We start from the raw sequence: 27199 nt of genomic DNA on the forward strand, positions 1-27199 counted from the left end.
AGGTTCCAAATGTTAAAAAATAACCCTCAAATTCCAAGACCTAAAGTAGTCTGAATTTTTGCTGGGGTGCAGATTTAAACTACATTGGCTCCATAGCTCTGGGAAGGACCCTCCATCTGATGTGGTTTTCTCTGCCTGTTTTCCTGGGTACAGGGAGGTGACTTGCTACCTTCATGGGTTTGGGGATTCAAAACAATGCCAGGCAAAACTCTCAGAAATGTCAGGGGTCTAATGCTCGGAAAAAAAAAAAAAAAAAGAAAGAAAGGGGGCTTAGTACATAGTTGACACTAATAATAAATATTTGCCAGTTAATTAACACAGCTTCCACCCCTACTAGAATAGTCAGCATGCTGTTTTTAAACTGCTAAAACAGAGATCCAGCATGAGGGTCAGACTTCAGAGCAGGGTTCAAATTCTCAGTCTGTCTTGGGTTGGCTTAGTGATCTTGGGCACTGTTCTCTGACATTAGGAGGGCATGGCAACCCCCTCCAGTATTCTTGCCTAGAGAATCCCATGGGTCACAGAGTCGGACACAACTGAAGCAACCTAGCATGCTAGGTATGGGCTTCCCAGGTGGTGCTGGTGGTAAAGAATTTGCCCTCCAATGAAAGAAACAAGAGACATGGGCTCAATCCCTGGGTCAGGAAGATTCCCCTGGAGTAGGAAATGGCAACCCACTCCAGTACTCTTGCCTGGAAATTTCCATGGACAGAGGAGCCTGGTAGGCTACAGTCCATAGGGCTGCAAAGAGTCGGACACGACTGAGCACAGACACACTGATGGCCTAGGCAGGAGCTCTGATATACATCTCAAATGTACAGATCTGAAATCCGACATCCACATTCGTATACACCTGAATCACTGTGCTATATCCCTGAAATTAACACAACACTGTAAATCAACTATACTTCAATAGACACACAAGCAAACGACAAAACAGACATACTACCTCATAGGACAGTCGTGAGGACGGAATGAGCTGAGAATACATGTGAATGCCTACTCTGAGAGCTTTATGTGCAGTTCCTCACTGAATCTTTACAACATAAAAATCACATGGTCACATGGCCCATAATCAGCATTCAATGCCTGTTTGATATTATTACACAATTAGTTACTCACATTCACTGATTTGACAAAGAGACATTTTGTGCCAACTCTGTGTTAGGTAGTCAGATACTTCCCCTGAGGGAGCCTAGGCACTACGAAGGAGGTTACAGTCTGGTTAACATAGGACTCACGTAACCTTAAAATAATACTCCATTAACATCACTCCATGAGCATTAAGCTACTTTATATTTTCAGTTTAACTTTCTTGCTTGAGAATAGATTCAGTGACATTTAACCATCCAGTGGTAACATATATCCAGCAGTAATGATAAAATTCAATCAGTATAAATCCATAGACTTCCATCATGTTGGTGAAATAAAAATGTCAGAGGCTGATGTCTCTTAAAGGGGATAAGAGTAGGATCCATATAATCCTATCTCAGGTAAATGTGAGAGACACGAACGTAACTTCAGTTTATTTAAGGTACTCAGGTTTATATTTAAATAACCAAAGGCTTGGTTAGGTAAACACAGAAAATGTGGAAGAAATACATTCATATTCCTAGGGGAGCCAACACTTTTGCAATAAATAAGTCAAATAACTATGAAAATCAGAAAGCGTTAAGGAGATTTCTTAAACCCTCCAAACACTGTGCATCCAAGCAAAAAAGTCATATAAACAAAACTGCTAAATATATTTTCAGACATGCATTGAGTTTTAGAGACAAAAATATAATTAGTAAAGTAAGGTGGTAAAGTCAGCTAACTATTAAGAACTTGAAAAATGCAGCAGAGATAGGATAACCTGCTCTATCATTTGTTCCCTGCATTCCAATACTCACCCCAATGAAGAAAAATTGCCTGAAAGTACAGAAATGTAACCAAAGAGAAAAATCAAGTCACAAATAAATATAGAAAAAGATGTGTAAACTTATTATAATGTAAGAAATACAAATAAAAACTGGCTAAGATTTTGTTTAAAAATGAGAATGTTTAATACTTCTGAAAATGCTGTAAGACAGATATCCTCCTATGTAACAGGAATTAATGAAAATTAGTGTAAATTTTAAGAAATTTGGTGTGTGTGTGTGTGTCTATATATATATATATATATATATATATATATATATATACACCAAATCTTTAAAATGCATATTCCTTTTGACTTGGTAATCCTAATTCTGGGAATCTATTCTAAGGAAATAATCAAAGATGTAATTAAATAATTTCAGATCAGCTTTTTGTTTGACTTATTTTTCTAATCAAAGGGTTAATTCTAGTAGAGAAAATCTAAATACCCAGAAATAGAAATAAAGTGAATTTTTTTATGTGATAGCCATAGGATAAATTATACAATTAATAAGATTTTCCAAAAGATATTGTGTGATATGGGCAAGTGCTCATAATAGCACGTGAAATTTTTTAAAAGCAGGACATACACCGGAAGTCACAGGCAGGGCTTCTCTGCAGAGCTGCACTTGGCCATGGTAGGAAGAACCCCAGATACCAATGCAGGGATTTGGGAAATTGTGGGAAGGATTCTCACCTGCTCAAATATCTCTCTCCCACCCACTTGTCATGGGTCCTGAAATTCTACCACTGGTGAATCAATCATCTGAGTTAAGTCCTACCTTATCCCTGGAACTTAAAAAAAAAAAAAAAAAAGCCCAAGTGTACTGGGCAGCATAGTAAGTCACAGTAATATTTCCATCTAAATTGGTTTATCAGATTTTCTTTCCTTCATTTTATCAATAAACGTTTTTACTGGGCACTTAGACCATGCAGGAAAGATGCCAGCCCTGGGACATGGCATGACATTGGCCTCTATACTCAAGGAATTCACAGGCTGGCAGTGAGGCAGGGACACAGGCAATAAAGCCTCTACAAGGAAGAGATAAACAAAGTCCAAATGGAGTCTACCCCAGCAGAAGGCGTGGCTTCTGCCTACCTGAGGCAGTTGAGAAGACTTTGCTGGAAATGTACATCTGAACTAAGACCTATTTTAAAAAGTGGAGTACTGTGCAGAGCAAAGGAAATAGGATAGGAGAGGCAAGACAGCCAGAGAGAGCCAGAAACCCTCAGAACATCGCCAGGCTCCTGGGAGGGCCTTTCAGAGAGTGACCATGATACGTGGAGCCGAGTGGAACAGGAGAGGCTGGGAGGGGCACAGGACTGGTACCCTGGAAACATGGGCACATTCCCATGTGGAGGTGCCAAAAGAGAGAAGGACATTCCAGGAAAGGGTGCAAGCGAAACACTTGCCAGCTCTGAAATTCTATCCAAGTGTGCTCCTGTTCCCTCTTTTTCCTCAGATGCTGGCTTGCTACTGAAATCAGGTTACTGCCTTGTCTCTGCACTTTTAATCTCTAGAATCCAAGGCCACAATTGGATGAAAATCTTGTCCTTAAACACATCTTCTGTCTGGTGACAGTAAATAGGATTTCAAAATAAAAAATACTTAATGTATTTATTCTTATTGTTGGGACTCGCTGATTCTGAGAACCTAATGATTCATCTTATTCATACTAAGGCAAACAAAATATATAAAATATGGAGTACAGTACAGCTAGATTTTCCAACAAACAAAGGATAGAAAGGCCATTCTAGAGGATACCAATAGGAAAAATATACTCCTGGTTAGTTTTGGATTTGAAGACGGGATTCTCTCATTTACTTTCCTTTTTTAACAAAAGAAAAATCCCAAACCTTTAGGAAAACTTTGCCTCCTCTATCTGCCCCCATGTTCTGCTTTCCATCCCCCTCAAGGCACAACTTTTCTGACAGATCTGCTGTATTTGCCACATAAAAAACCAAATCAAGGCAGAACCATCATCCCAAAGTGCAAAGCAAACTTTCGTTATTAGTTGTGCTGGCAAAAATCTTGGAAAGTGTAAGCAACACAAAGTCCAAGAAAAAGACCAAAATATATCACTGCAAAGCAGAACTCCTTGTAACAAGGTTTATAAAATATCCCTTTTTCCCCCTTGGCTATTCTTACACAAGCTGAACTTATTTGTACAGCGTTGCAAAGCAGACAAGGAAACACGCGCACACACACGTACACAAATACACAAAGAAGACGTGCCTGAAGACTGTCTGAGAGGGGGTGTTCCGAACCAGACCGACCGTGCACAGCGTCCTTGCCCAGATGCATTTGACTTCAGGCTTGGGAACGTTAAACAAACACAAAAACAAGAGCCGGCGATGCGCGTGCTGGGCTGGGTGACAGAGGCAGCGAGCAAATATTGGGATTGTGTTTCACCTGTTGCCATGGTTACCAAAACAGGGTGGATACTTGCAGAAAGAGAAAGAAAGAAAACTGGGAAGACAATGAGTCCTAGGAGACTGTCTGAATGTGTGTATGTGAAGACTCTACTGAGAGTGGAGGAAGGGAGAGCCCAGAGAGAGTCGATGGAAAGGGACCTTTCAATACCGCTTTGTGTTGGGTGCTTGGAGAACTCTGTCATTGCTCCACACCAAGGAGAAACACATCTCCAAAAGCCCAAGTAAGATTCACGCAGTCCCAAAAAACACAGCAGTGAGATGTGGGAACTTTACTTTTGCTCTGTGGCAGGCAAAATCAAGGCAGTTTGTACTGAGTACCAAGAGATGTAATACTCATTGTGAATCCACACTCTGCGTGACCAAGAAGAATAGCTGAGTGGTCTCATGTTGAGAACCCCAGGTCTCAGGAATAATTATAGAAAACTGAACCCATTCCTTCAGGCATTTGGATGATCAACCTCAACTCCCATTTGATATAAAAGGGGAAAGCTGACTGATCTTCTTCTTCCCAGGTACTTTGCCTCACTAACCAAACTCTACAGACAATGCTTCAGGAAAGACTTCCTTAGAAAGTTCACTATCACGGCAACCAGCAGATGGCTTTCTCTGTCAATTCCTGACTAGCACATGGAGAGTGAAGTACTATAAACTGAAAACCTGGAATCCGGGTTCTAATTCCCCTTCTTTTGCTAATTAGCTATGTGACCTTAGACCAGGTATTAACTGGAACTTCAGACTGTTGTTTCTCAAAGGAAAGAATTTTACTAAAATAATCCCTGAGCTCCTTTCCTGCTTTGGAATTTGGTGATTCATAAGCAATTGATCATCTCTCAAATTCTCATTTTCAAAACAAATACAATCAAATGTATAATCCCATATATTTAGGATCCTGATCAGCACATGGAATGTAAACACAGTAGGAATTTATTCTGTTCTATGGCAATATAAATAAATGGTTGTTAGCACCTATCAATGATCTCACAATCTAACCATTTACATTGTACCAAAAAAGATGATATATTCCCCAACTAAGCTTTCTACAGTTTAAATGGGTGAAGTGGTAATAGCATGTGAAAGGTTATATTTCAGCCAAGAAAAAGGACTCGGGGCTTCTATGCGCTCTCAGAATTGTGTTGTTGCTTTTAGTCCTTTAATTCAGCACTTGTCCTGGCCAGACAGCAATATGAATCAGCCTTCTCTCCAGTGTTTAGATGATGAGGACTAGAGAAGTTAATAGGTTACCGGGCCTAGCAATTAATTTGAGTCTCATCTCCCTTTAATACCACTGAGTTTTACTTTTATAAGGACTTGCTTTGATTCAGAGTAAGTTATCATGAGGACTCCAGGGTCAGGGATTGACATAGTAGAAACAGGACAAAAATCAAAGACGGGCTCAGGGCCTGGTCATGCCACTGGATCATGATGGAAAGTCACTTAAAAAACTCTCCGTGTCTATAAAATGAGATAGTTATACTTCCCTGTTGACCCTATAGGGGTTGCTATCAGGCTCCAAGGAGACAATGTATACTTTACAGTTTGGAAAGTGCTCTACTAATATAAATTCAAAAGACGAACATTCCCACTGCTGGCAAAACATTATTGTTTAGGGTCAGGAGCAAGAGCCCAATACCTGGGTTAACATCCCAACACCATTGTTTTCTTTTCAATCAGCTTGTATGTTCTTCACAAGTTACTCAGTCTCTCAGTTTATCCATTTATAAAATGAGATTAAGAATAGTACCTCCTTCAGGGGATTGTTTCAAGAATTAAATGAAATAATGTACTGTAAGATGCTTAACATAATTTTTGCCACCACATAACAAGGGATTAATTAATGTTAACAATTACTGTTTTCTACTGTGGTGCTTTATACTACTCTTAAAATGATATCCATCAAGAGTTAAGATTTTTGCTGTTGTCACAGAATCTTACCCAATTCCTCCTCCCAGAATTACCCAATTCACCTCCATACTGGACAGTGGTTTTTCATAGCACCAGAGGAGCAGGATTCTGAAAAGAATGGTCTCCTTGGATTAGCCTATCACCACTTTGATCACTGGCTATAGGGCCACATGGCTGCTGGCAAGTGAAGGAGGGCGTCTTTCAAGTCAACAGCATTTCCTGCCTTGCCACAAAGCTTTTGAGAAGCAGACAGACTATTTATTCCCTGCTTTTTTATTCCTAGACATTTAGGAAGTGAAGCTGGGGATGATTAAAGCAAATAGGCAAATCGAAGGACTGCATTTCTCAAAACTGCCAGAGAGATGTTACCTGGAGACTGTCTTTTCATGTGTATAAATTTTCCAGGCAACTCCATATGGAACCAGACTTCTCTGTGATTTATCTATTGGACAGTGGGTGGCCAAAGGGCACCGTAGGCAAACAGTTATCCAGCTCGATAATTAGGGAGGGAAAAGGCAAACACAAACACACCCAGGTTGACATTCAAAACAAAGTAGAGATTTAACCATGGATTGCTCACTATGCCACCCCGGTTCTCATCTGCCAATCTGCCAGGAAGAAACTATTAGCCAAAAAAAGAAGCACTGTTAGTAATTTATTGGTACAGCTGATGGCAAAAGCACAATTCTGTGTAGAAGGGTGAAGGCCTGAGTTGGGGCCCAGCTTTGTGTTTAAATGATAGCTTGGTCTCCTGAAGTCTTTGCCAGGTTTTTCTGTCCTTACTTATGAAATGAGGGATTGGGGCAAGGTCTTCACTAAGCGCCTTCTATCTCTAAGAGGCCTTGATGCTCCAATCCTATGGTTTCTTTCATTCATTCATTAATGTATATTTATGTATTCATTCAATGAACAGTAAACCTAACTGGATGAGGTACTGACTGTTGGTGACCAAAACACAGCACAGTCAGTCCATCACAATGGAAGAAACAGCCTTTAGCATTGATTGCTCTCAATTCCTCAGAGGGCAATGATATTCGCAGTTCTGTTTTCTAAGGAACAGATGTACTGCTTTCCTCTCAAGGAAAAAAATAAGATGGCTATTGTTTCTAGATATCTTTCAGACAAATCAAATGTAGATAGCTACTCTTACAACCTGAATACTTAGCTAAGCATTTTAACAATGTTTTCCTCCCCTTCTTAGCCCCACCATTGCCCCCTACCCACTCCATCCCATTCTCATTTCCAGGGCTAGGGTTTGGTTCCTTCTCATAATTTTAATTCAATTCAAGTCAATTAAATTCAGTTCTCATTCATGGGGCCTTTCTCAGTACACAGAGCTTACACAATGCAAGGATTATTTTCAAGGAGCTTCCAATCAATCAAATCGGGGAGACACACATGTAAAACAAGAAATGTCACAATTGAAATGAGTTGGAATAAGAGGCAGTGAGGTTGGACCAATCAGTACAGCCATAGAGCTCTGGTTAAACTAAGCAGTAAGGTCCATGCTAACCAACCACTCCACATTTTTACAAGTTATCTTGTAAAAGATATCTTGTAAAAGAGGTCTACACTGTCCTAGCCATCCTTGTCTCCCATTTGTTTGTACATATAAATTAACCTAAAATGAATTTCATTTAATCTGCTGCTTACCAACACTTGGAACCTGTATATTTTTATCTAAAGGATCAGTGTTGTGATGAAAATGCTTTGCCATTAGAGTCTGAGACTTTAGCTTTTGCTAAATGATATGTCATTGGGCCAGTTTTTTTAACTAGGTGAAGCTCAGTCTCAGTTATAAAATGGGGACAATATCCCTGTTATGGGGCTGTCCTAAGAATAAAATCAGGTCAGAGCTATACATAACTTCTCCTTGGTGTCACTATTTCCTAGGCTTCCTACCCCTGTCCAAACTGACGGTGACTCGTGGGCAGAGTGGCCAGCGCCCTCTAGGAAAGGCTGTGTATATGCCGTTCTCATCATCAGGTTCAATATAATAGATAATAGTTGTCATCTCATCATTAATGAGACTCCAGACAGATGTTTGGACAAGTTCTTCCCATGCTTTATTTATTTTCCAACCCTATTATTGACTTCTTTAAAAAAGAAAAGGAAAACCTTTGAAAAAATTAGATAGAATTGGTCTAATTCTCACAAACAGGAATGAGCACAAATCTACAGAACTGACAACACCGCATCTACATCATTACAGAGCCACACACACCCAGCAGAGGCTGGAAACAGGATCCCAGTCTGGTTTGCTTTTCCTACCCGTTCTGTCTCCTTCATCCTTCCCTTTCTCTCTGCTCATCCCCCTCCTTCTCTCTCTTTCCCCTTTGAGTGTTAAAACTGTCTTCCAGATATCCAGTAAAAATTTCCTTCTAGCAGACCTTATTTTCATGAAAGACACTCACTGATCGTAGGACCCTGGGAGGAAGAGCCTATCGTCCTGTGTAGTTAGAAAGGTGGGAGGCTCTTACACCTCTGAATCTGCTCTGACCCTGAGACAAAATCCAGTATGCACATATCCACTTGTATTATCCAATGTTTGTTGGCTTAATTCTTCAGAAGAAAGATCCATAACACTAAATTATCTTTTGCCAGACTTATGATAAAATCAGCTTGGACAGATGTGACTACAGTCCACCAAAGTGCACGGCTTGATATTAATACACATTAAATCAAAAGAGAAACACGTGTGATTTCAATTTAGGATGTTGCAGATTAATGCACTGGAGAGTTTACTGGGGACACTGATTTGCTCTCTCCCAGAGGAGAAATGACCCATTCAGGGCAAGGAGAATGGATGCATTCTATCGAACAATCAGTTATCAGCTTCTAACAAAGCTGTACATGGAAAGCAATCCTGCCTTACGCTTCTGTCCACCTCCAGGACCTCTGAGTTTCACCAGAGATTCAGGACTATGACATCTGTCAGTGGCCAAAAGGGACTGTAAAATGGACACCCAGGCCCCAGGAGACAAGGTCTGCAGCATTGTGGGGTGGGCAATACCTCCTAGGCGGCTCTCTGGTTGCTCGTGTGCTCTGAGCACACACCCCACAGAGTGCCTTCATCACAATAGCCCATGTGTGACCTCTGGAAAAGTCCTTGAAAACAGTGAAACAAGAGTCTTAGCTGAAATCTGGAATCCATTCCAGCTTTTACACAGGAAGAAAATTAGGCATAGAACAACAAAGCCCATAGTTCTGAGAAACCTGTGGAGGCTCTGGCTGACATTAATATCATGGAAGATTTTTTTTTTCTTCTCTACTTTCTATCATAAAAACTTTTCGTCTAAGCAACCCAAAGCTGCTAGAAAATACTGTACAGTGAGTAGGTAGCAATAACTAGTTTCTCCAGTGAATAAAGTGAGCAGAAATCAGAATAGGGATGCTGAGTAATGTATTAAAAGTCATTTACTTAACGCTTTTCCAAGCTACTAGGTAAATGCTATTCTTCCAAAATATAAGTGGCCAATATTACAATTTTTCCCTTTGGATGAACAGGAATCCAAATTTGTATTGGCAAAAACAGGGTTAGGGGGTGGGAGTTTGGAGCAGAGGGAAAAGCTGTATCAACTCCATGATACAGTTCATTTGCCCAGACATCATGGATCTGGAAATATTCATTCACTTAGAACATGAATCAGCAGAGGAGTATGCCTGCTCAAAATTTAACTCGACAAACATTTGCAGGGTAACACTATTTTTATAAGCACAGCCCAATTCCCTTTTGTCTCCTGCTGATATTATTCACTATTAATCTACCCTATCATATGTTCTTATTTCATGCATATAAATAACTGTAAACCTGGACTCCCCTTGGAAGCATTTTCCTTCTTTGCCAGCAAGAAGAGGGATAGGATACTTCTGAGTTGAACGGTGGCATACAATCCAGGAAAATTCAACTGGCAGGGAAATTTCATTTGGAATTGTGTTTTAGAATCTCCTTCAAGTTTGTCTGGTGGGGTCTCTCAAAAGAGATACAGACCCTGAACTAAACTAGATGATTCAGAAATAATCCGGCTGAAGGAGTAGCATTTAATGTTTTAGACCCAGAACACTTATTCATACACATGAATAACTTAATTTTGTTTCTTAAGTACCTTCACAGTTCATTTTTTATTTTCCTCTAAAAAAATGTAAATGGCATTACTCTGGTCTCCAAAACAGATGCCAGTTTGGATTTTACTCTGCCAGCAATTATTTGGTTTGGCTCAGCAGGGCTTGAGTTGAAAAAATATTTGCCGATTCCAAAAAGATTTAACGAGCTTTGCTGAAGATGCTGGTGCCATTTGGCATGTCACAGGGACTGCGGCCCAGCAAAGAGACCTCTCCCAACCACAGACTTTATGTGCCCGGGGTAGCCAACACTGGGAGTTCAGTTGCTTCCTTGGGTTAAGAAGGTGCAAGTCAAATGAGAGAAATTTCCAAGAGAAAGTGACCAAAGCCAGCATCCAAAACACTTACTGCCATTGAAGACAAAGTCCCTGGATTTTGATGGCTAATTTTCAGAGATGTCAATAACATCCAACCTCAGCCTTCCGACATGGTCTCTATGCTGTCACTCAGCAAAGCAAAAAAATCTGCAACTTCTAAGCAAAAGCTATCTTTACCCAATATCAGATACAAAAACTTTGCTGCAGTGTATTTTGTTGGCATCTGACACCTTACCAACTGCAGTGTCAGAATGTATACAAAAACTGAATTATTCCCTCAAGTAATTTTGCTAAATGTAACCAGCAAATTGACTTTATATGGCCAAGACGAACAGACATTGCTTTTATTAATATTTAGTAGGATATAAATGCATGAATCTATCACTTTGATTGGAAAGAATGACTTCAGTGCACATCAATCTCATATGTTAAAAGTCACTAAATGTCACCTGAAATCACACATTTCAGTGTGAGCTGCAGTTACCCCAAGAGAAAACAAGACTCTGGTCTTTTCAAATCAATGTCACATCTGATGACTATAACACAAAAAATGAAAATATTTTCGTACTACTTGTGTGTTTAAAAATTACATCTATTTTGGTGGCTATTGGGGACAGGAAGAGTGGCACTGAAATGGTGACTACATTGAAGAAGAGAAACTCTGGATTGTTTTTTGTTAATTTCAGTTCCTGAACAAATATACACATATTTGGGTGTATCCCACCTCAACTCTTATGGATCTCCCCAAACTTCTAACAGTCCCTTTCACTAAGGCTACACACTGATCCAATGCTAGTTACCTGAGCATCCCACGCCAAGGTTCAGTAACTAATAGCCTCAAAAAGAGGGCCAAGTTCTGCACTGCTTTTCCACAGAAAGACCTATTCATTGAAAACAAAGACGGAGCCATCTACCTCATTTAACTGGAGTTTGGAAGTCAGAGCAGAAATCAAAAGAAAAAGTCATGCAGTAAGAAAAGGATGATTGTAATTGTTATTTACCATCTTAGCTTCTGAATGCATTGGCTGGACTTGGGGAGAAGCACAGGGGTTGCTGAGATTTGGACCTTGCATTCCCAGGAGGTTGGAGTTCACTGACATTTGTCTCTCCATCTAAGAGAAAGGAAAGTAACAGAATCAGAAGTCTGAGAAAGGCAGTTGAGATTATAGACAAAGCTGCATTTCTCTTTCAAATGGATTGTGTAGAATTTCTGTGAATGAATCCAGGGAAAACCTGCAGTTTGGTAAAGGGTAAGCAAGGTACTCCTAAGTCTTGAACTCAGGCACAGCAAATAATTATCCAAAGCCGCGTGTTCTAGAGAATAAGCCCAATGCCAAAGAGAACGATATTGTGATGGGAGATCATTTCCAAACAAAAGCAGGCAATACTTCTACAAAACCATGCAACACTCCCACAAGTGTTCACTTTGTAAACAATCTGAATACTACTCATCAAGCTTATTTTCATAGCTGCTGCTGCTGCTAAGTCGCTTCTGTCGTGTCCGACTCTTTGTGACCCCATAGACGGCAGCCCACCAGGCTCCGCCATCCCTGGGATTCTCCAGGCAAGAACACTGGAGTGGGTTGCCATTTCCTTCTCCAATGCATAAAAGTGAAAAGTGAAAGTGAAGTCGTTCAGTCGTGTCCGACTCTTAGGGACCCCATGGACTGCAGCCTACCAGGCTCTTCTGTCCATGGGATTTTCCATTTCATAGCTATAAAGAGAATAACACATGCCTAGAAAAATGCTGGAAGGATATAGCATATACCAAATGGTTATCTCAAGCTATCTGTGGCTTTTGTGTTCTCCCCAAATTTTATACTGCAATGTGAATCATCTTAGCAGTAAGAAAAAATTCATTTTAAAAGCCACCCTATTAAAGATGATGTGTCTTCCTGTTGCTCTCATGACCACCATCAAAATGGTCCAGCAGAGGTATTTGAGCTGCTGCCCCTGGCACATCTTCTCCTCCCTGTTAACCTTGTCTGACTCTACACAGCAGCAGTGTTAGGCCTCACAGCAGGGTTAGAGCTCTGGAAGGTAAAGAAAGCAGTGTGGGTACTGAAGACATGTGATCAACGCCCCCCACTGTCCTGCTAGCCTGCCCTTGTGTCTACAATTAACATTCGATTATCAATATCTGAATTGAGTTCTGGCTTTTGTCTCCAGGGTGTCCCTGTTAAAAAATGAATCAGTAAAAAAATCTCTATTTCAGTCAGAAAGACTGTGTCTGACAAACATTCTCCATTTAGTAGAAAACCAACACTTTTTGAAGAACAGGAATAATGCAAGTGTACTTAATACTGAAATCATTCAGAAAATAATTAAGACTTCCTTCAAGAGAGAAATAGTTACTTCAATGCAAAAGTTTTTCCATTTGCCAAAGGATGGAAATGGAAACAATGTTCGGAAATTTTAGGGAACCAGGTTTCTGCTCAAAGTTAGCCTAGGTAGTCTTAGAAAATAGAGTTCCTTATCAAAGGAGCTCATCAAACAGTGCAGGAGAGAAACCTCACAGATAAGAGTTGAGAGTAATAGTTGAACAAAATGACCCTTTAAGGTCCCTTCCATTGTTGAGATTATCACTGCAGTTCCTGCTGTGTCCACCCCAAGGGCAGGGTTGCTGTTAGGATACCAATGTGTGGATGAGCAGAGGTACGTGCTAAAAGCCTTGTCATGAATGACTGGGGCACACTTCCTATCACATCACAGTGAAGTACCATCAGCCATACCTTAGCCGGAATTAGTTTATCAGTTATCTAGCAGTGTATGGCTTTGTGAAACTGCTGCAAAAGGAGCTATTTAATGATGGTGAACTTTCTGGACCACTCTAGCAAAACCTTTTGTGCGCACCAGTTCAGCAAAATAAAATAGAGTTGTCCCTCAATATTCCCCAGGGATTGGTTCCAGGACCCCCCTCTGACACTAAATTCCAAGGTACCCGAGTCTCATATAAAAGGCATAGTAATTGCATAAAACTTATATACACCCTTCCCTATACTTTAAATCATCTCCAGATCCCCTAAAACACCTAATACAATGTAAATACTTTGCAAATCCAAATGATGTTTTTTGGAATTGTCTGGAATTAAAATATATGGGCTGGCTGCATTCATTCTCATATTCCCCTAAATCTTCAAGCAGCCTGAGTATTCTAATTTTTAAAAATTATTTTTTAAATCATTATAAAATATACATAACTTAAAATTTACTAGTTTAACTCTTTTTAAGTGTACAGTTCAGTGCAATAAAGTACATTTGTGTACTCTAATTGTTAAGTCATTGAGATTTCTCTAAAAAAAGCTTATTACTTAGAACTTCCATTTTCCAGAGGCTGGTGGGTAGGAGAGTGGGATTAGCATTTGACCCTTTGTTCCAATTAGTGACCTTCTCCCAAAGAGAAATAAAGTCCAAAGGAGTTTCTGCTTTCAGTTTTCGGAGGGAGGATTGTTCAGAAGGACACATGATTGTCCAGGGTATTCCATCATGCTTTGGAGGCACCATTTTACAAAGAAGTGAGAGTAGCCTGCTTTCTGCTTCTGGATTCAGAGTCAGCCATGCTGCCTACTTTTTGGAAAAGTTACAGGCTATGACTGTTTCTACCTTATGACTCACAAATTAAACAGAATACTAAAAACAGGGCTGGTTTCTCTATCTTAAAAAAATTGCATTTTTCCACATAAGTAATTATATGGGGTTACCAAGAGCCTCTTCAAAACAACTATTTGGTGCTTTGTGCTAATAAACGCTCTGCCCATGAGTGTGGCTTTAATGAGTGGACTAGAATGAAGAGGTCAGAAGACGGGAGTGGCTTTGCTGAATACTAAGCAATACTGAGCACTGTACGTAAAACATCCAGGTAAAGGATATCATCTTTTTTGAGCTTCTTCTTTTCCCTTGAAATAAGTTGGAAAACAGGAGCCAAAAATGTCTGCAGTCCACTAGGCTTTTGTAATCATAAACGGGTATTCATATTCCCAAATAATTTCAGCTTGTGACTTTCAAGATCAGAAGTCCCGACCCAGTGAACTCCTGGAAGGCAAAGCCTATTTTCGCCTTCACCACATTTTCAGCATCTAGCACAGAGCTTGGCCCTTAGAAGGAGCTCAACAAAAGTTTAAGAAATAAATGAATGAACAGATTCATCATTTATTTCAGACCTAGGGCTTTGTGAAATTTGTAGCCTAACAGCATGTACCACAAATCAGTTAAGAATCTCACCTTCACCTACAGATACAAACTAATCTTTTATGCCAGGGGACACAAGACCTCTACGGAAAGTCCATGCTTGACAAGCTAAAATTATAGCACAAGGGCTGGCAACCTGATAATGAGGAAGAAAGGACCCAAACTTCTAGGCCCTAAAACTCTTAGTGACCATTGAAAAGCAGAGACATTACTTTGCCAACAAAGGTCTATCTAGTCAAGGCTATGGTTTTTCCAGTGGTCATGTATGGATGTGAGAGTTGGACTGTGAAGAAAGCTGAGCGCCAAAGAATTGATGCTTTTGAACTGTGGTGTTGGAGAAGACTCTTGAGAGTCCCTTGGACTGCAAGGAGATCCAACCAGTCCATTCTAAAGAAGATCAGCCCTGGGATTTCTTTGGAAGGAATGATGCTAAAGCTGAAACTCCGGTACTTTGGCCACCTCATGCGAAGAGTTGACTCATTGGAAAAGACTCTGATGCTGGGAGGGATTGGGGGCAGGAGGAGAAGGGGATGACAGAGGATGAGATGGCTGGATGGCGTCACCAACTCGATGGACGTGAGTTTGAGTGAATTCCGGGAGTTGGTGATGGACAGGGAGGCTTGGCGTGCTGCAATTTATGGGGTTGCAAAGAGTTGGACATGACTGAGTGACTGAACTGAACTGAAAACTCTTAGTAAGTGCTTTTAGATATCTTGCATTCATTTTCATTAGTTACATTAGTGTCACTCCAGATCATGGCTTCCCAATCTTGGCACTATTGACATTTTGAGCCAAATAATTCTTTGTCCTGGTAACTGTCCTATGCATTGTACACTGTTTAGCATCCCTGACCACAACCCACTAGATGCCCACAGCACTTTCCCAAGTTGTGACAATGAAGAGTGTCTTCAGATATTGCCAAACATCCCTTGGAGGACAAAACTGATTCCAGTGAAGAATCGCCACTCTAGATGGACACTATTTTCGTGACAGCTGTACACATCACTGACATGGGTTTGAACTTCTGGCTCTGTTATCTACACTGGCTCTTTACCATGTACTTGATCCTTTGCTTCTATTCTGAAGCGTCAACATTTTTAAAAATTTTCAAGTACATGACTTCTCATTAAAACTTTAAAGACTCGTTTTCTGTTCTACTCCTCTATTGTACAATGAACTGATACGGTGGAAACCAGTGCCAGGCAACCTTTTCTCTGGGTCTTTGCAGCCTAAATGCCCCACCTTTGCCCCTGGGAATGGTACACAGTTTATTCAAATTGGGAAAAAAGGTCACTGTAGTGATATTTTTCTGGAAAACACCTAGAATTTCTGAAAGGAAACAATTTTAAATGAAGGATTTAAAGCCTGGATGAAAACGGCTTGTGGTAGAAGTCTCTTGCAATTGGTGAGGTTGAATGAAATCCGGGATTGCAGTGTGGGTGGTGCTGCTTTCCTTCATCCAAAATGTTTAAGGTGAGTGAGGCAGGTAGTCAGCCAGCTCAGCTGTCCTTCTGACATTTTGCAAAGAATCTTTCTAGCCTGAACTACCTGACATTTACAGTGGGAAGACCTAGGTCTCTACAGTTGGGCCATCAAGCCTTTCTCCATCTCCCTGCTTCCAGATAAATGAGCAAATTCCTCATTCTGGGATGATCTGGGCTGCAAAACATGAGGAGAGATGCGTATCCTAGTCACTTGTAACTTGTAACTCTTCTGTTTCAAGCTGTGTGACATTAGACAAATCCCTCCAATGTTATACTCCTCAGCTTTCCATTGGTAAAGTAAGTATATTGAAAATGACTGCAGTCATATTCCCACAGGACTGCTGTGAGAACAAAATGAAATAGCAAATGTAGACAGTTCCTTAGAATGCTAAAAACGTTTGCAAAATATTCCCGATATTGTGGTGGGAGGATTTTAATTGAATTGTCATGTCACCTCTAGGGCTTTCGAGAACCCTTATGGCCCTGAAAATGGTAACACTAGGCATGTGCACTGAGGCAGAGTGCCAGGGAGGATGAAGACGTACACAGTGGGGATCCCATGGCAGGAGAGCAGGTTAGCTCTAAAACAGTCTGAATCTTCGTTCTATGTGAATCTATTGTTTTCAGGGAGGTGTAGTGTAATAACTCAGAAGTCAGACCACCTGGATCTACAACCTGATTCTGTCACTCACTGGCTCTTATTGATACTGAAACCAAAGCGCCAACACTTTGGCCACCTGATGTGAAGAGCTGACTCACTGGAAAAGGCCCTGATGCTGGGAAAGATTGAGGGCAGGAGGAGAAGGGGGTCACAGAGGATGAGATGGTTGGATGGCATCACTGACTCAATAGACATGAGTTGGAGAAAACTCAGGGAGATAGTGAAGGACAGGGAAACCTGGCATGCTGCAGTTCATGGGGTCACAAAGAATCGGACACAACTTAGTGAATGAACAACAATAAGCTCTTACTGACTTTGTCACTTAACCACGTTTCTCAGCCTCTTGTGCCTTGGTTTCCTCTTCTGCAAAGTAAGGGTAAGAACAGTGCATACCTCAGAGATTTGTCGTGAGAGTGAAAGGAGAGAATGTATGGATCATGTAGTGGTTGAGAGAGAACTCATAGGTTTGAAACTCAATTGCACTGCTTCTCAGCCAAGCTCGTTTCTTGCCTTGCTTTCTTCATTCAAAAATGGGGATAGTAATAGTGCATACCTGAGAGGGTTGTTTCACAGGTTAATGAAGTGGTTAGAGAGTGATTGGCACAAGGTAAGCATTCAGTAAATGCTGCTAGCATCATTAATAAAAAATAATAGGCATGTATATGTGAGCACTTATTATGTACCATCATTATTATTGTTATTATTGTCATTATCACTCTGAGTCCCAGCTAGACCACTCACTGGCAATTTAAGGACACTATATGTAACCCAAGCTATAGACTTTGGAGTAGTCATACACTCCCACGTCCCTGGACAAATCCCATTCCCTGAGTACTACAAACTCACTTGTCACCAGCAAGAAGATGAAACTATACCTCATTATGGAAGCACTGAAGGATGGAGAAGCCAGCAAGATCCCCAAGGATACACAACTAGGCACTTAGAGCAAACTGGCACCCAGCTCAACTCTCCATCCATAAGAAGCTCTTTGCTTCCCCATCAGCTTAGATCTGCACACTTCCTGTACTTTTTCAAATGGGGCAAGCCTCAGCAGAAAGAAGCACTTACTGGCATCAAGACGGCAGAAGAGCCCGGCATTGTAGGGTTGGGCAGGGTCCCAGGCATGGAGGCTGGCATGGGCTGTCTCTGTCTGTTGTGAAGATGGAGCAGAGAAGATAGAGAGCCTGGGACAGGCCTGGGAACAAAAAAAAAGAAAAGAAAAGAAAAAATAGCAAACATTATTCCTGATATTCTAGGCAGGGGATTCACTGCCAGTTTTTCAAGTCCAGAACCAGTGGGGACAATACCATTACATGAGCAGCAGATCAGATTCCCTGATGGGAGCCACATAATTGAGGATATTAGGGAAATAATAACAAATAAAATATAAGCCTGGCTTCCTTTGCTGCTTCCTAGTTAATACATCAAATTCCACTTCATTTCCTGACCTCTGTTATCTAACTGATAGTCAATAGACAACAAGCCAGTAAATCTCCTACAATCCTTGCCTCTTAGGAAAGAGAAGGGACCTGGTAGTGACATCCTGCATGTTTACTCTGAGGTCTCTGCCCTCTGGAGGATCTTAGAGCCTGAGATCTGTGTGCATTTGTTTTATAACATTCTCCCATACTTCTGCCTGGAAGCCTGCCTGGCTTTCCTCTGGATATACTTTCACTCTCTGGATTTGCAGAGCCAACTTCATTCATAATTTCCCAATAGAAATCTGTTGTGACTTTTTCATAATTCTCCACTTTGAGTGGGAAAAAAACACAAAGCCAGGTCACAAACCAAAGTAGCTAGATCACGGTTCACACGATGCAACAAGTCTTTCTTGGGGCGAGTCTGGGGCCCAGCCCCCAATTACTGACCCCTCATTTTGTAATAACTCAAGGTGTTAGACTCTTTGACAGAAATTGATTTCAGCCTGATCTGCAGGTCTCGGGTAAGCTTTCCTTCGGGGAGTACATAGTTCTTTTGCTTCAATTTGCCAGAAAAAATTTTAAGAGCCTTAAATTGATTTAATGAGCCAGGGAATGTGGGGCTGAGGGAAAAGGGGAATTATTTGTGTTTATTAAAAATGGCAAACAAATAACCTCCTTGGCTCAATTCTCAATCTCCTGATGCTCTTACTCTGGGGAGCCATATAAATGTCAAACCATTGAAGTAATGACTTAACAAACAAAACAAACAAATAAATAAACACCCCTCAGAACCTCTGAGTCTTCCATGTGAAAGCATCTTATCCTCAATGCCATGATAGAAAAATAGTGCTTCCCAAATTAATGTATTTTCTTAAAAAAAAAAAAAAAAAACCTCTTAAGCTAAGAGCTGGGTAAAGATTGCAGAGAGATGTTCTCTGCAGGGCAATGCCTTCCTGTGTTTCAGGGAAGGACAGAATGAAGAACCTCTTCTTTGGAGCTCATGTGCCTCCCATGGGTGACTCACGGAGCCTGAACGGGGGGAAAGAATGCCAAGATATTCTTCCTTCACATTGCTGTTACGATTCCAAAGAAGAGTCAGTTTTCCATTCTTTTCACCTGAAATCTCCCTTGGAAACACAGCTAGCTATCACACTCACACATATCATAGAAGGATTAGTCCTAAGTTAGTCCTAGATATATATGTTTAGGAAGTTGTGTATATGAAAATATAAGAAAATATAAAAGTTTTACACAGAGTTTATGGTGATGTACACAAATTACAACCAGTTCTATTAACAGGATGTGTGTGAGTGGTTACATAGATAGGCTAAGCTGAGAAGCTTGTAACAATGACATGGGTGTTTTTAGAAAAGCAAATGAAGTATTATGGATATTTCTTGACATGTACACTTGGGACCTCTGTAGTACAGATGAACAGTAAGGATTAGCAAGGCCTTTGACGGCCCTTCAGCTTTTATAAGTCTAGGAAATGGCTGCTTTCAATCACTCCAAATTTCTATAGTTGTAATATCACTGGGTCAAAAGTCTCTGATAGTCAGAGCTCAAGTCAGAGAAGTATAAAATGCTGCTTGATCAACAGACAACTTTTGTTTTATATTCTCCAGTCTTAATGTTTTGTTTGGGACCTTTGCTAAAAAGAAAATAGCTATATATCAAAGTGTAGCATGTTTAATAATGGTCACTTCTTCTAAGTACAAGATTAATAATCTGAACTCCCTAGTTTCATAATGAGACCCTACAGATAGTTAAATATACATCCATCCATTCATTTAAAAATATCCAGATAGATAGATATAGATATCTATATACATACATACATATCATACATAAATCTATATATACATACATACAGTCTTCAACCATATGCCTGCCCCTTTAGTCACCAGGATAACAATTTGAGTATAGACAGTTAGGGCCACTTGAGAACTGTTATCAAAAACAACTAAAAATATTTGATTATGTTGATGTGAAGTATCATCCTTATAAGCAAGGGCAACACATTATCATCATTTACATTTTGTTCCCAACATATTAATGATAATCCTGGTTATCAGCTTTTATTGATGGTCTATTTTTAAAAGAAATCAATTAAACAACTTAATGGTGAGGCAAATGAATATGCAAAAGCAATTAAATTTAAAATAAGTTTTCATTCTTCTCCCAAACTGTGGGAAACTCCCAGTTGTATAGAATAATTGGGGAATAGTATGTTTCATTTAATTCAGTGTTCTTATTAGGTCAGTTATTTCCACACCATGCATAAATCTCATAGATTTTTAAATATTAAATATTCCTTCATTAATTAAGAAAATTTTTCAGGGTATGAGGTTCCCCTGGGACTATAATAATTACCAATGATACCAATCAGACAAATTGGCAAAATACAGTGGAAGGGAAAATGGTTATTTGGGAAGCCTGTATGTTTGAATTCTGAATAATTTTGAATTACTGTTTTACACAGATTCTGTAAGTAATTTCCCCAACCCCACCTACAAAACCAATAGAATTTCCTAGACTTCTTACATAGGCTTTTAAAACTAAAAAAACTGCAACAGCAACAAAAAAACCCTATGCCTACCCAATCACTAGCTATACAAAGGCCTAGAATGAGGTAATTATGTAGCTTGGCTTGAGAAATAATCATTTGTCCAGAATATTTAGATCACTGAAGCTAAGTGTTATTGGAATACTTGCATTGTTTAATTCCCTTCATACATATAAAAATAGTTATTATTTAATACACTCATAAAATTTTTATATTGCTCTTATACATTGCTTCATATTTTTCTAAATATTTTCACCTTCATGGGACTTGAAACAATGCAATGTGGTAGGTAGGTCCTATTACTCCCATGTTACTCAGGAGTAAGATGAATTCAGAAACATTTAAGTTTGCCCAAGGTCATATGGGTCATGAAAAAAAGTACGACTTACACTCAACTTGCAATAGAGGGCTTCCTCCATCACACCTTGATGCCTCCCATAACTAAGGTATTATTGATTTTTTTATACTAAAATAAATCCATGGCCCATTTCCTTTGATATTCACACTGCTCCCTGAACTTTCCAGTGAAGTAGTAAAATTCTGCTAACATGAGAAGTCACTCATCCATGTGAAATTTTGTTTTATTCCTTTAAAGAAAAAAAACTTCCCAAACAACGCATCAGCAAGGCTCTGAAAATAAGATGGCAAATTGTGGTAAAGTTGTGAAAACAAAGACTCAACAGTTTTGCTCCAGTGCAGGCTTGTTGCCATGAGCTAATAATTCCAGACTTTGAGCAAGCCGAGCCTCCTTTTTAATAAGCATATGCCTCTAGGTAAAGAATTTCTACTAAAAATTATTGAAGCATGGAACAAGGTAAGATGTGTGAGCTCATGTTGGATTGTTCAATTATGAAACTGAGTCCTGTAGCATTAAGAGTTTTCCAACTTGACAGATTATTCCTCTTTTATACACTTGTATAAACATACTGCTTACGGCTGAAATCTATGTAAGATATTCTTTCAATTAAGATGTCAGGGATGACATACTGTTTTCATTGTCCTTAGCAGAATGATAGGTACCACAGCAAGAGATTTCATGTCCTTGTTTTTCCCTCCAAAGGATGGCATCCAGTCTAGGAGTATCAGTAAAGTCTGCTGGTCTTCCCTGCCCTTGTGCAAGCCCACTATCTTTAAGGAGCCAAGGGCCATTGATTTTGTTTGCAAGATCTCAGGAGAGTCACAGCAGACTGCTCTTCTTTCCCAGTTCTTCACCAGATCCATACCTCCTGGGATCAGTTATTAAACTCTTAAGACAGGCAGATAGGCCAGGTATGTGGACAGGCAAAGGGAAAAAATAAGTGATGAAAAAAATTAGGTTGGAAAATTGGAAGAGCAATATTAGCATCAAAGTCAGGGCACAGCCATCTAAGAAATCTTGAGCAGATAAAAAACAAAACAAAACAACGACAACAACAACAAAAGAACCTGATGTTGGGGGTGAGGGCAGACTGTAAAAAAAAAACCTTGAAAGCAAAAAAACGGCAGGAATGGTGGGCAAGGAGCAGGAGATACAGATGCCATTGCTATTAGAGTTTCTGATTCTGGAGAAGAAACTTTCTTAATTAACTTTTAGGCTTTCCATCTCATCATTTGTTTAATGAATGGATCAGACTACAGGCCATCTGGAAATCCCCTGAAGCTCTAAAATTCAGATTCTAGGACTTGAACTGAAAGGGATATGTTCTCAATCTAGTGAGGCTATATGTTTTATAGTGATAAGGGTATTCTTTACTGCTCACTGGTGTGTCCACAGCACTTAACCTGGCACCTGGCACAAAGTAGGTGGTCAGTGTATCTATATTAAATGAAATTGAGCTCTTACAGTGCTTAGTTCTTAAATTCCAAATAGAAGGTGTCCCTAAAAAGTGAGAGAAATTTTTGAAAATGGACCCAATCCATTCTATGGAGCCCATACTTCATTCTCATTTAAATATAACATGAGTTCACACACAGATTAGAGAAAGTTTGCTGCCCACTATCTTTGTATTTGCTTATGAAAAGAAAGGTGTGTTTCTTTTGAATCTTCTTAAATGAACTGTTGTGGCCAAATTTACCACACTAATTTCTGTCTGGGATACAGAGACTGAAGAGTTAAAGAGGGGGGTTCAGGATGGGGAACACGTGTACACCCGTGGTGGATTCACGTTTATGTATGGCAAAAGCAATACAATATTGTAAAGTAATCAGCCTCCAATTAAAATAAATAAATTTATATTTTAAAAAAAAGAGGGGAATGCAAAACTCTTAAATCTAAAGAGAAGGCAGTTTGTGGTGAGAAATATTTATTCTTCTCCTAAGTGAAATTTTTTTACAGAAATATAAATTCTTGTTTTGTAAAGAAAGCAAATTGCCAGGATAATCAAATAGTATGTGAACTGGAAAGACCATGTAGTTGATTTCTTCCCTAGGTACTAAATATATTATAAAATGGGGTACTGAAGAACATGGGCTTAGGAGCTAGTCTGCCAAAATTGGAATCTCAGCTCTGCCACTTATTAGCTATGAAACCTTGGGCAGAGTTACTTGACTTCTCTGTACCTCTGTTTTCTCAACTGCAAAATGGGGTAAGAGAGATATTTATCTCATGGCATTAAATGAGTTATCATATGTTAAGTATATTGAATATGCTTAAAAATTAGTTGTGGTTATTTTTGTTTCTATTATTATTCTGAGACGCTACCCAAACAATAGATTGATTACTATACTCAATCAAGAAACTGTGCCTTAAGGCTAGAATCTTCTGTTGTGTTTATATGTGTTGGGGGGAGATCTTAGTTCCCCTACCAGGAATTGAATCCAGACCCACAGCAGTGAAAGCGGTGAGTAAGGCTGAAATCTTAAAGAACATCCATCCTTAGCTTTAACTGAAGAACTACAATCTAACAAATGTAAAAATGTTCCAAACTCCATACATATATATTTGTTTTTAAATGCATTAACTTTAGAATCCCAAACTCTTCTATGAAGGCAAATGGATTCTTCCCACCAATGATTTTACAGAATTGCAAAATGACTTCACAGTATTTCTCAGAAAGGAGCCTTGAAAATATTTCCTCAAAATGGAACCAAACTAGTTCCCGAGAGATCAGTCCTCAGTATTTTGTTTTTCCTGAAAACAATGACAGAAATCCAACAGAAGTAATAACTGGGGAAACAAGAAAGCTATCTGGCCCCCATTCTCAAAGACATCATATTACTTGTATCTTTCAGAATGAGCTCATGCTCTGTACCAGGTCTTATGGCCAAGCTCCTGAAGCTGGCTGGCAAATACAGTATTTCCCCTTTTAACAAATAAGGAATTTGAAAGTAGAAATTCTACAAAGAAGTAGAAATAGTTAGCTTGAGAAAAGCACCAAAGTATCAGCAGAATTCAATTAAAATATATTTCCCTTTTTAAGCTTCCTCAGGCTCACCTCTGATAAAGATCGGGAATCTCCCTGAGAGAATTGTCCCTCTGTCCCGTTTCCTTTGGTGACACAACATTTGGGCATCCAGGAAGAGAATCCTGCCTTAGTATTTTCATCTTATCCTCGACCCAGCCCCTTGCCTCCATCGTGTCTTGAAAAGCTAGTACACTAGCCAAAGCAAAACAGCAAATGCTCTGGCTCATCAGAGATACTAGTAAGCCCATATCCTTGTGATAGAACTCAACACAGCTCCACAGCCCTGAACCATCTGGTCCTTCACTACCTCCCCAGCTCATGGCCATGGGCTCCACACATCTGCCATAATGATTTTCTTCCAGCTTTATGAAAGCACTGTCTTTCTTCCTGCCACAGACCACTGACGTAAGTAATTCTACAATCTTCTCTGGGCGATTACACCAGGATGGGTGAAGCAATAACTGGGAAAACAAGCACTTTTTTGGAGTGCTCTTTAGTGTATCTTGCACTCTTCCCTAGTAACACTTATCCCCATTTATTCAATCAATCATCAAAAAACCAACTGAGCACCTAATACATTTTGGACCCTATACACTTTAATTTCAGAGGGGAAAACTTGTTTGGTAAACCAGATAACTTGCACAAGAATTCATTTACATATGTCCAATTGGCAACAATAGGATGATGAACAAAATAGATGTATTTCATGGCCTTTTGGAGTTTACCATCTCTGCTTCTCCATTACAATTCATTAAAAATTTTGAGTGAATTTTTTTAAATGTCTCTGCTCCCAACTAGACCATATACTTCATAAGTCAGAGATTGTATCTGCTTTGTTTACCTGTGCAGACACATCTGAAATTTAAGAAAGTACATGATACCAAATAGATGTTTAATAAATATTTCTCAAATTAATGAAAACATAGATATTAAGGATCTCTTTGACTAGCAAAAGACATGGCAAGAACAGTGTTCAGTAAATTATCTCTAATTAATATGAACTTAATTGATTTACAAATTGCAAAACTCCAATTTACATTAGCAACTTAATATAACCCATTTCTGTTCTTGAACAGCATAACTGGTTACCTCCAAGGTAATCTGTACTTTTTAATCAGTGTCCCTTAGATTAAACTCAAGCTTTCAGGTGAGCTCTAGACCCATTTATTTTTGCCTGAATTAAATTAATTTCTTATTTGAAATTACATTTGGGGCATTTCATAAGAAAAGGCTATGAATAATTCAGGAACACTCATCTGTCCCTAATCTATATAATATTTAAAAAATTGGATGCCCGCCCTGCAATAAGGTTGCACTTTATAATGTTCAGAGCTCTGGGCTCAGAGGTACCTGTGACACCCACACCGTGGTCTGCTGAACATCTCTGCTTTGCACTGACTTATCGATACTAACAAGAACACTTTTGTAATCATTATCACCAGGGATGTTGGAAATTAATTTTTATTAAATTAAATTAAAGTTACCATGCATTTACCATTTTTCTTTCAGAAAAATCAATTTGGTATTACTGCAATATATGCACTGTATTATATAACAGATATAGTATCTGATATCTTGGAAATGTAACTTCTTTTTCTTTCAATGAAAGCCTGACTGCAAGAGAGTCGGCAGTAGTAATACAATGTCATACAGCTAACGGAGCTGTATTCTGCTGGAGCCTTTGCTGGGTTTTACAGCGTGCTTGCTGCATCTACTCAGGCAAAGGAGGTATTTACTAGTGCTTTCAAATGTTTTAAAAAGAGAAAGTAGTACTAGAAGGGGAGAGGTGAATTTATGACCATTCTGCTGAGATTAGTAGATCAATCTTTTTTTTTTTTTCCTTTAATGACTGATTTCTGCACCATTAATCTGAATTAGTCATGCAGTCAGCCTGATTCATTTAAGTTAACCAAAAACATTGTTGGATTGGTTTCTGAAGTACTTTTGTAAAAAAAAAAATAATTTTCAAATTCTGATATTTTTTTCTTTGTAAAGAGTTAAAGGCTCTTTTCTTTAAAAAGACCCTTTATAAAATATCCTAAATACCTGAACAGTTTGGCTTTAACCATGGATCAGACTTAAAGACATGAAGGGATGGTTTTTCAATTAGCCAATAACTTGTCAGTTATCAATTATTCATAAAGTTACACTTAGAAAAGGCAAGTAAATGCAGCTCAAAAGACATAAAATAAAAGATGGTTTTAAATGTAGGCTCAAATAAATGATATATATCTCTCTGGCTGGCTAGAGGGAAATTTTTCCTCCATAGAAACATATCTCTAAGTAAAATTTCTTCCTGTTTGTGAGATGTTAATAAGCTTCCTCCTTGCTTCCTAAGGACAAATAAGTAGCCCTCTGATTATAAGCCTTGTCGTTTACAAGGGACTGCTGCTTGCATTCATCCACCATAAATGAATAATTCATGAAAACATTCACTAACACACTTGCTCAGACGTTGTGTAGAGGCAGAGAGCTCCCTTTGCTTAGAGATATCCCCTTCCCCCAACTCTAAGTCAGCAATTTGGTTTTGATTTCTTCTGGACTCTCAGCTTGTCGGCTACAATAGTTCAATGAGTAATCTGTAGCGGAATGCACACCCAGCACAATCCCGCAATACCTATGTTCCAAACAGACTGCTTAGTTTTGCTGCTGAATGACAGAAGTCCAACTGCAAAAGATTTCTGCCAGAGAAAACAGAAGAGCCCTTGAAAAGATCATATGGGCAATCTGTACTCATCCTTGCATTTTGCAAGCCTTCCCACTAGGTCACCCTTACTAATGCCTTTATCTAACCTCTTCTTGGATTGTGAGGCACAGTCT

The 27199-nt window shown here is 39.4% G+C and overlaps 1 protein-coding gene across 5 annotated transcripts in view; it reads right to left on the reverse strand.

Moving 5' to 3' along the window:
• Positions 1-27199, reverse strand: part of CREB5 (cAMP responsive element binding protein 5) — a 442951-nt gene that overhangs the window by 89680 nt on the left and 326072 nt on the right. For 4 of the 5 annotated variants that reach the window (XM_025291256.3, XM_025291254.3, XM_044946704.2 and 1 more), the window contains 2 exons: positions 18078-18204; positions 11678-11788 (listed from right to left, as the gene is read on the reverse strand). In XM_025291256.3, the coding sequence (XP_025147041.1) occupies positions 11678-11788; positions 18078-18204 (238 nt within the window). The remainder of the gene's footprint in view (positions 1-11677; positions 11789-18077; positions 18205-27199) is intronic. The other variant, XM_044946705.2, reaches the window with a different exon arrangement.

This window comes from Bubalus bubalis, chromosome 8 (assembly GCF_019923935.1).
Source record: "Bubalus bubalis isolate 160015118507 breed Murrah chromosome 8, NDDB_SH_1, whole genome shotgun sequence".
NCBI lineage: Eukaryota > Metazoa > Chordata > Mammalia > Artiodactyla > Bovidae > Bubalus > Bubalus bubalis.